Source organism: Geospiza fortis, unplaced genomic scaffold, assembly GCF_000277835.1.
Source record: "Geospiza fortis unplaced genomic scaffold, GeoFor_1.0 scaffold392, whole genome shotgun sequence".
In the NCBI taxonomy this organism is placed as follows: domain Eukaryota; kingdom Metazoa; phylum Chordata; class Aves; order Passeriformes; family Thraupidae; genus Geospiza; species Geospiza fortis.
In genome coordinates, this window is record NW_005054541.1 from 321,328 (window position 1) to 331,331 (window position 10,004).

General features: G+C 55.4%; 1 protein-coding gene across 1 annotated transcript in view; it reads right to left on the reverse strand.

Annotated features, from left to right (window-relative positions):
- Positions 1–301: 301 nt before the first annotated feature.
- SLC37A2 (solute carrier family 37 member 2) overlaps positions 302–10,004 on the reverse strand; it is an 11,269-nt gene continuing 1,566 nt past the window's right edge. The window contains exons 2-17 of the mRNA XM_031063903.1: positions 7,860–7,941; positions 7,664–7,751; positions 7,224–7,302; positions 6,896–7,031; positions 5,786–5,862; positions 5,525–5,691; positions 5,107–5,144; positions 4,732–4,911; positions 4,519–4,609; positions 4,379–4,441; positions 3,786–3,871; positions 2,939–2,987; positions 2,579–2,652; positions 2,030–2,108; positions 1,853–1,950; positions 302–728 (exon numbers count right to left, since the gene is read on the reverse strand). Coding sequence (XP_030919763.1) covers positions 459–728; positions 1,853–1,950; positions 2,030–2,108; positions 2,579–2,652; positions 2,939–2,987; positions 3,786–3,871; positions 4,379–4,441; positions 4,519–4,609; positions 4,732–4,911; positions 5,107–5,144; positions 5,525–5,691; positions 5,786–5,862; positions 6,896–7,031; positions 7,224–7,302; positions 7,664–7,751; positions 7,860–7,941 — 1,657 coding nt within the window. The 3' untranslated portion in view covers positions 302–458. The remainder of the gene's footprint in view (positions 729–1,852; positions 1,951–2,029; positions 2,109–2,578; positions 2,653–2,938; positions 2,988–3,785; positions 3,872–4,378; positions 4,442–4,518; positions 4,610–4,731; positions 4,912–5,106; positions 5,145–5,524; positions 5,692–5,785; positions 5,863–6,895; positions 7,032–7,223; positions 7,303–7,663; positions 7,752–7,859; positions 7,942–10,004) is intronic.

The following is a 10,004-nucleotide window of genomic DNA, read 5'->3' on the forward strand; positions in this document are numbered from 1 at the left end:
AATCAAGCTCAGTTGCACAGGTGGGCAAAGCTTATAAATTCAGTTGTTTCAAGTGCATTAATCAATGCCAATCGATTGGGCATCTGGGCCAGTATCTGCTAAATCAGCCAGAGACAAGGATGCACTACCCAGCCACATCTCCCTCCACCCCCTTCCACCCAGTCCCCCACCCTCCCACACTCTTCCCTGGCCATTGCAATTTGATCTTTTGATTCTCAAGTCTTGATCTCGGCCCTAAATGATTGGAGCAGCAGCTATTGCTAGGCTGAGCCTGCAAAGTGAAACTCAGAATCACAATGGATCAGGCTTGTGTTTGCATTTAATCCTCAGGCTCAAGTGAAGATACTTACACCGAGCTACCTCCCATCCATCACTGACTCTGTTAGCTGCACACTAGAGCTACAAAGACACAAGGACACTGTGTTTAGCACCCCAAGTGTTTTCTGAGGTGCAGGTGGCTAAAATCCCCCCGGTGCTGCCTTGGCTTGAGGTGGAAATGTCTCAGTGGCCCCAGGAGCGGGACGTGGGGCAGGCGGCCTCGCGATGCCCGCGCGGAGATGCAGCAGCGACAGCAAGGGGTAACAAACATCCTTCTGCAGCAGCACTGACAGCCTGCCCGGGCACCCTGGCACCAGGGGCCACGCCGGGGGGGCAGCTACGTACCCTCTCTGCCTCGCCATGGGGCCACACCAGCCACGGGCCTCCTTCACCACCACACGAGCAAGGAGCTGCAAGAGGACGGAAGGGTGGAGGATGGCTGTGTGGCTGGGGCACTGCAGCCTCCAGCCTTGCAGCAGCATTCCCACCACCCCAGCACATCAATCCTACAGCTGGATGGGGGCACTGCAGCCTCCAGCCTTGGCAGGAGCGTTGCCACCCTACAGCTGGATGGGGGCACTGCAGCCTCCAGCCTTGGCAGGAGCATTCCCACCCCAGCACATCAATCCTACAGCTGGACAGGGGCACTGCAGCCTCCAGCCCTTGCAGCAGCATTCCCACCCCAGCACATCAATCCTACAGCTGGACAGGGGCACTGCAGCCTCCAGCCTTGGCAGGAGCATTCCCACCCCAGCACATCAATCCTACAGCTCTTCCCAGCAAAGGTCATGTGAACTAAACCTGAGTGAGGAGGAGGTTGCTGGGAAAAGCCAAGTGAGAGCAGAGGTTTGGAGTCTGTGGGGAATAGATTTGTAAAGAATTCTCAAAGCTTGACAGAAAGTTTTAGAAAGCTTGTATATTTGTATGTAAATACTGAGATAAGGTGTGTTGACTTAGGAAGGTTATGGAATAGAGATGACATTGTTGAGAGAGAGATTGAACTAGAAATAAGTTTTAATAAGTTTCAAAACACGGTTTTGTAGAAGGATTCAATATTTTAGAGAATTAGAATTGTGAAAGATGTATTGTAGTAGGACTATGTGGGGAGAAAATATAGGTGGTTAGTGTTAAAAGTAATAGTAATATTGGGTATAGGTTGAAAAACATTTATAAGGTATTGTAACTGGGAAATAGGTTCGTTTCTGGAATGGTGGTGAGTTTTTTGTGTCTCACTATTTATTGAGACTGAGAATAAAATCTTTTAAAATATTTCTCAGTTGCCCCATCTCTGTAAAAGTTGAGAAAACAAAATGGTGCCTGGTGAGAGGAAGCAATAACTCAACTATCTGTTTGAAACACCTCTCAGTTACCCCACGTCTGTAAAAGCTGAGAAAACCAAGAGCCAATAGAGGCTTTTGCAGTTTGCCCTGGATGTCTTCAGAGAACCATCTGTGCCCTCCAGCAGTGAGCAGGCAGCTAAAAGGGAGCTGTGACACCCAGGGCAGACAAAGGAGTCCTGCAAGGAGACACCTACCAGACAAGCGAGGACATCAGCTGCTATCAGCATGTAAAACACGTTATTCCAGCCCGTGGGAGAGATCAGCCCTGCCAGCAGCGGCCCCAGGGCAGCACCTGTGGGGGGGCACAGGAGCCAGGTGAGCCCTGTCCCCACCTGAGAGAGGACAGGACCCCCAGACCCCCCAGGACACACCGACAGATCCCGTGCCGTCGATGATGGCCGTGACGGTCGAAAGGGCTTTGGCATTTCCTTTGAGAGATTCATGGGTGCCCTGTAAGGATGGAAGCATAAGCACAAGGATCAGAAGCAGCTTTGGGGTGCTGGCTGGCATTTCCCAGTGAGGCTGATGTCCCAGGCAGCAATTTCCATGTGTCAGACCCAGCCACAGATGGGAAGACCAAACTCAAACGCTGCCTGCAGCCAAACCATGGATCCCCAACAGCAGGCAGAAATTCCCAGGGGATCTGCCACCAAGTATTTCCACTCTGCTTGTGCTCAGAGGGAAATGCAGCAAAGCTGAAACACAGTCATGTGGCCAAGGTGAAAAAGCAAGAGGAAAAACCCCTGTGTTTAAGGGAGGGTGCGGAGCACAGCACCAGTGACAGCTCTGCCCTTCTCCACTGGGCTTTGGAGACATTGGAAAATAAAGTGAAAAAAACCCAGCAAAATCCCTCTGGGAAAGAGAGAACAGCCTCTGGGTGTGCAGGGGCAGCATGGAGGGGTCTGAGGGGCTCCTCTTACCAAATCTGCCGACACTGCTGTCGTGATGAGCGCGTAGGGCCCGTTGACCAGAGCTCCACAGATGATCAGCATCGCTGCAGGGTACCCGGGAAGAGATTAAATCTTTAGGGACTGGGAGCAGCAGGACATTGGATCCATCATCCCCAGCCCATGTGTGGACTGCTGTCCATCCATCTCCTGTGCATCTCCATTTTCCCATGAAGACCCCACCAGCAGGCAGTGAACACCCACCCAACACCACCCTCCCCCAGATGCAGCCTGGGAGCCTGGCCCAAGAGGAGGAATAAAGGCAGGTGAATCCTCAGTGTCTTCCATCACCACTTCAGTGACAGCACCCAGCTGCACCATGGAGCTCCTTACCTACTGATATGCCAATGCCATTCTGACCCACATGGTTATACAAGAACAGCTGGAAAAGATACACAAGGTGAACCAGTTATGGCTACTCCAGCTGTTTTACCAACAGTTTTCCTTGCAGCAGTACTCTGGGAATGGGATGGAGAATGTGGGGACCTGAATTACTGCTCGTGCCAAGCACCAGCTGGGCTGGGGGGCTGAGTGCACCCCTGACCTCTGCATCCCACTGGCATGATGAAATACCTGGCAGCTGGCAAACAGGGGGGTTGCCACAATTTATGGCCAGGGAGGCTCTGCCACGTCCCACAGCTGCAGCCAGACATAATTTGCCCCAACGGTGCTCTCAAGGCCGTGGACGTGACACAGCCCCTCTGCTTCCCAGCACGTGCCAGCTCCTTCAGGAGAGGCTCCCACCCCAGAGCCAGCCAGGACTGGATTACAGCTAATTAGCCAGATGAGCTCTGTGCAGGTGCCTGGGAAGAATGTCCAGGCCAAGTTCCAGTGGAGCATCAGGCCATTGGCTCAGGGGCTTTTGGGATGAAAATCAAAGAGACAAAAAAAGCTGGATGGGCTCGGTGGGACCCCCAAGGTTTTGAGCAGAGTTATGGCAGGATGGAAAAACCTACAGGGTATTTTTAGTTGTCAAGGTCTCTGTAATCCCTCCCCAGCCCCTAGAGCTGGACGTCCCTCCCAGGAACATCTGGGCACGTGAATGAATCCCAGCTCTGATCCCAGCCGGGCGCGTGACCAGCTCATCCCGGCGCTTGGGAGGAGGAAGGCAGCTGTGACTCAAAGGAGCCGGAGCGGAGGAAAGCCTCGTGACGGGTTTGGAGCCCGTGTGACAGCTCACCATGGGAGCAGCCACCACCAGCATCACGCAGCACGTGGTGGCTCTGCCGCCAGTGTAGTCAGAGATGAGGCCAGCGAAGATCCCCCCTGCAAGGAAGAGTCACAGGTGTCACTCACACCGCCCCAAAGGCAGAGATTTGTTCTAACTCAGCCCAAAATCAACATGATGCTCTTTCATCCCCCATCTTCTGACCAGTATGCCCCCAAGGTTAAACATAATAACATCAGAGTGAAGAGTTTTGATTTATCCCTTCCACTTCCTCCCTGCAGATGGTTTCTCAGCATTTCCATGCCGCTCTGGTCTCTTCCACGCTTGCAAACTGTAGGAAAAGGAGTGCCTGAGCAAGCGAGACCTGAGGAAAGAGGCTGTGATGGCAATGATGGAAAGAGGCTGTGATGGCCGGCAAAACAAATGGATGCCAAAATAAAATGGAGAGGCATTTGCTGCCTGCTGAGTGCTGTGAACACTGAATAAATCTCCTGGGGGAAAGAGATGGTGTTGCCTGTAGAGGGGACCAGCCAAGGCTGGTCAAGGCCAGGATTGTCCCTAAATCATCCCTGATCCACCCCCTCCATCCCAGTATGTTGACGAACCTAAAATACCCCCGACATCAAAGAGGGTCGACAGGTCCCCGGCTTCCTTGGCACCGAAATGAGCTGTGGGAGAGAGCAGAGGGGTGAGGAGATGCTTCCCTCGCAAGGCTCACTCCCACCTCGCTGTCCCCAAAACTCACCGACGTTGACAATGTAGAGGGGCAGCCAGTACAGGAAGGTGTAGCTCACCAGCTTGGCAAAGAGCAGGCACAGGGAGAACTCCACCACGCCCTGGGAGGAGAGGAGGGGACATCACAGGAGCCCAGTCACCTCTGGATGGTGGGGCTTTCCTGTGTCCCTGGGGATGCTCTGAGCTGCTCTGGCTTTGCTCTTTCCTCCATCCCAGCACTCACAGGTATCCGAAGTGCCCCAAAGAAGCTGATGGCTTCAGGCTCCTCAGCTGGCTCCTTGGGGCTCTTGGAGTGATCCACACTGCTCTGGCCTGACAGGCTGAGTGGGCCCTCATTGGAGATCACTGCTTCAGGATCCTTCTCACTGGTGGTCACTCCTCCAGGATTCTCATCAGCAGCCATCTAAAATCAAGCCAAAAGCAGGAGATGTGGCTCTCGTGGCTGGAGGAGGCTGAAACATTGCGGGGCATGACCCAGAGGATGCTCCCAGTGGAAGAGCAACAGCCATCCCCTGTGCCACCTGAACATGGGTTACGACCTGATGACCCAGTTGTGTCACCCAGCCCAGGACAGGCCCCTTGGGAATCGGCCACTCACGTGATGCAGAGGTGGATTGCAGTCAACATCCTCAGGATCTGCAGGGAGAAAGAACACCCTGTGAGGAGAGCCTGGAGCAGCCCCACTCCTCCTGGTCTCCCTCCAGCATCTCACAGGGGCTGGGAACCCCCAGGTCTAGGCTGCATCTCTGGGTACTCTCTTCCTCAGTAAAAACCCAAAAGACTCCCCTGATATTTCCTAGAAAGACAGGCCCAGAGGAATGACTGGTATGGGGGATGAGCCTGCCTGGACAACCCCAAAGATGCTGAGCATTCCCATGGTGGTCAGATCCACATCCCTGCCAGCCACAGGTTGGAAATAAGTACTTGGGATTGCCAAAAATGCTTAGAGATGGGCAAGGTGGAAAATTGTATACACTACACTGTTTGTCTGCTGTGCCCCAGATGACAACACTCACACTCCACGAGGAAGAAGAAGCAGATGATGCCCACGACGGCGATGATGATGCCAGGCACAACAAAGGACAGGCCCCAGGCAGAGGAGACCCAGGCACCGGCAATGAGCGACCCTAAGATGTTGCCAACAGAGGTGTGCGAGTTCCAGATGCCCATGATCAAACCTCTCCTGGTGGGGACACAGCCGGGTCAGTGGCACTGGGGTGGCTGCCAGGGTCAACAGGGACCAGGACTGGCATGGGACACAGAGGAGAAAAACTCACTTTCCTTTGCCAAACCAGTTTCCAACGCATGCCACGACAGCAGGCCAGCCTGTGGTCTGCACCAGCCCATTGCAGACCTGCAAGAGACGGGAGCATCACCCAGCAAGCACCGGGCACAGCCACGGAGCCCTGCACTGCTTTGGGCAACCGGGCTCGAAAACAGCCACCCCTATCCAAAGCTGTTGAGAAAACACTTGGTTTGTTTGGTGTTTTTCCCTGCTGGGGCAATCCTGGGGCCGTTTGCATCGCTGCCATGGCTGAACTGGGAGTGGCTGGTGTTGCCAAACCAGCTGCCCGCGCCGATCAGAGCCGGGCACGCCCGGAGGTTTCGACGCCCACGCCACGCACAGCCAGGTTTTGTGGGGACAGCAAATGCTCAGGGCTGCCCTGCTCAGAAACTGGGCCACCCCAACCCCTGAACGCTACTGAAAATCTGGGATGAGGCCACGGAGGCAAAGCCTGGGCATCTGTCGGAACTCAGCACATCCCTCTGGGTGTCCAGAGTTGCCAGGACCCCGCCGGGGGGCTCAGAGACCCTGGCACAGCCCAGAGCACCTGGGGATTTGATTGTGACCCCTGGAGCAAGTTACCAGCTTTGTATGAGGACCTGAAAGTCACAGAAGTTCAAATAGTATAATAATAAAATTATCACAGGGTGAAAATGTAGATTTTAGGATTTTTGGTATGGGGGTTTTGGGGACAAGATGGAGGAACTTGGGCATCTCTAGCCTTTCTCCTTCTTCTTCTTCTTCTTGGTCTCCATCTTCTGCTGTGATGCTGGCACTTTGGGATTGGTTTAGAATAGAAGCTCACTGTCTAACACAGGTGATAGGTATTGGGAATTAAGTGTTATGTTTTAGGTAGTTTGTAGTATAAAAGGACAACACCGCCCTGAGGGTGGTCAGAGTGCCTGTGGCTGCCCTGCTGAGCAGATCTCGGCTGGGCAGAAAGAAAATTTTATCGATAAGAATTAATAAACAACCTCAAGACCGAAAACTGAAGAGCTTTGACTCTTTCTTCAGCCGCACGGGCCGAAGCAGAGACATCCTGCACATCTCAGGGCAGCAATTACCAACCAAAACCCGAGAGGCACCATCCCGCACAACACACCTGCACGATGATGAAGTACCAGAGGACGTGGATGTCCCAGAAGTAGCCGAGGCCGAAGAGGGCGGTGAAGAGCCCGCTCAGCACCATCCCCCCCGACAGGTAATAGCGCAGGGGGAGGCGCTCCCCAAAAATGCCGCTGCAGAGAGAGGGGAGAGCACAACAGAAGCTGTCACGGGTGGTGCCAGCAATGGGCACATCACACAGAGCCAGCTCCCGAATCCTGAGCGGATCCCTGGCTGCTTCCCTGTTAGCACGAGCCCATCCCCATGGAAACCAGCTTCCACCAGACTGGTGCAAACTGGTGAGTGGGGGGGAAGGCCCTGGGTACCTGATAAACATCCCGATGGCGTAGGCCACCAGGAAGGCATTATCCAGCGCCCCAAAAAGTTCCTTGTAGTTGTCCCCATCTGGAAAACAAATATTAGGGCCACCTCAGCCTGGCCTCCATTTTGTGTCCCCTCCCTGTTGGCTGCTGGCTTGGTCTTGTCCCCCATTCCCAAAAGCCTGGTCCCCACGGGGGCTTCTGGGGGCATGGCCAGGTGCCATCAGCACTGGGACCTGGTCCTGTCCTGGACTTCACCACCTGCTGCTGCCCTTTGTCCCAGGGGCATGGGACAGATCTTCATCACTTAATTACCTCCGGGTGCCTAATGAGCAGCTGGCTCCCTGCCAAACCCTGGCCACGACCTGGTGCTAGGGAATGGGGGGGGAGCCCAACTCAGCTGCCACAAGTGTGGGTTTTGGGTGCCTGGGGGGACTCAGCCTTACCAAAGGGGGCCCAGCTGCACCATGTGGTGCTGTTGGAGTCATTGTGGGGGTTCGGGCCCAAGGCTGAGCAGTTGAGGTGCAGCTGGCTCTGCAGGGAGAGAGAGAGGGGGTGAAATCAAAGTGCTGCCAGCACCCCCCTCCCCATGTGCCCTCTGCAGGCTCCCTGTCCCACAGCAGGGGCCTGGCTGGAGCTCACCTTGACGATGCTGATGGGTTTTCGGGAGAGGTGGTAGCTGGTGTAGGAGAGGAAGGTCAGCACCAGAGTCAGTCCCCGATAGCTGAGGGAGGAAGGAAGCAGAGAGCTCAGGGTCTGTGGGACAGGGGACTCTTCTATTGGATAGCTGACCTGAACCAGCACAGCTGAGCTGGTCAGGAAGTGAGCAGACCCCCCAAAAAAAGCCCAGGATGTGGCTGAAAAAGATCAGCTGAGTTTTGTGGGGAACATCAAGCAGTGTTTCCAGCTCCTCGAGCAGTTACATCCCACCGAAACACAGGGTGAGCAAGTGCCTTCCTGGTGTCACGAGTGGAAACTGTGCTGATTCATCATCACTCCCAGGGTTAATCAAAGATAAGCTGGAAAAAAAAGCAGGGGGCAATACCAGCTCCCCTTCCTCCACCAAAATGCCATTTCATTCCCTTTGCTTGGATTAAATACAGGGAAAGGGGGAGTCTGGACTCAGGAAACTGGGACGCTGCACCCATCAAAGCTAACAGATAAAGCCTGGGGAATCCCAGGTAGGATCTAGCACTCTCTGGAGCACGATGAGTGTCTCTGAAGGAGCTGTCCTGCCTTCAGGAAGGGTTTTATGGCAGCACAGAGGATGCAAAGAGTCAGGGGCAGCTGCAGCACACAGACATGTCACGGGGTTGCTCCAAGTTTAGAAAAAAAACAACCTTTCCTTTGGTGGTTTTGACCCATCCTGCTCCTCTCTGCAGTTTCACTTCTCCCTGGAGCTGCAGCAGTGACGGGAGTCCTGCAAATCCAGGGCAACTCCCTGTGCCGGGGTGCCAGCCCCAAGGCTGCACTGTGGCTGAGAAACTGCTGCTTCCCACCCCAAAAAATGAATAAACCACCAAAATCGCTGCTAGTGACTGCAGGGCTGATCCAAGAGGAGCAGAGAGGCCACGGTAGGGAAGGGGAAGATAAAGTTCACACGCAGCGCCACCCTGGGCCAGACACTTGGGTGTCGGGTTTTTTCTTTTTACCCTTCGTGTTCTGGCAGGGAAAATTCCAGCAGATGGAAAAGCAGGGCGGGTGTCTGGCAATGGGCTTCCAAAAATCCAACTACTGCTTGAAATTTAATGGGCAGCAGTCCCATCACCGTGTCAAAAGAGAAGGCAGCAGGCGAGGTCTCCGTCTTGGCCACATCCCACTGAATTTTGAGTGAGAGGGCCTGAGACATCTGGAGGCTGGCAGGTCCTGCTGCCCTTCTCGAGGTTCTCCCTCCCCAGGCCGAGTCCCTGCGCTGCAGTCGGTGTGGGCTGATCCCAGCTGGGCCCAGTGCCTGGGGATGATGCTGGGCCCTGGGGGGTGACCTCTCACCCCTGTCCCCAGCCCAGGTCTCATCCCTGTCCCGTGTCAGTCCCCAGGCAAGCGGTCTCCAGTCCGGTGCTGGTCCCAGGGCTGGCCCCATGCTGGTGCCAGTCTGCTGGTCTGGGTCAGTCACCATCCCAGTGCCAGTCCCTGTGCCCAGGGCCACGCTCCATCCCTGTGCCAGTCCCTGTGCCCAGTGCCAGTCCCTGTGCCCAGGGCCAGGCTCCATCCCTGTGCCAGTCCCTGTGCCCAGTGCCAGTCCCTGTGCCCAGGGCCAGGGTCCATCCCAGTGCCAGTCCCTGTGCCCAGGGCCACACTCCATCCCTGTGCCAGTTCCTGTGCCCAGGGCCAGGCTCCATCCCAGTTCCACTTCCAGCGGGTGCTAGTCCCGGGTGGAATGACACCCCCTCCTCCCTATCCCGGGGCTGATCCCTGTGCCGGTTCTGGTCCCCATGCTGGTGTCAGCTCCAATGTCCAGGGCCAGTCACTATTCCAGTGCTGGTCCACAGAAGAGTGAGCCCCGTTCCAGAGACCGTCCCTGTCCCGGTGCCAACACCCTCCCTGCCCAATGTCAGTCCCCATCCCAGTTCACCTCGATCCCGGTGACGGTCCTGATCCCAGTGCTGGTCCCTATGTCCAGGACCAGTCCCGATCCTGATCCCAGTCCCTATATCCAGAGCCAGTCCCGCTCCCAGTCCCTACATCCAGAGCCAGTCCTGGTGCCGGTCCCTATACCCAGAAGTGGATATTTCCAGGGCCAGTCCCGACCCTGGTGCCGGTCCCTATATCCAGAGCCAGTCCACTCCC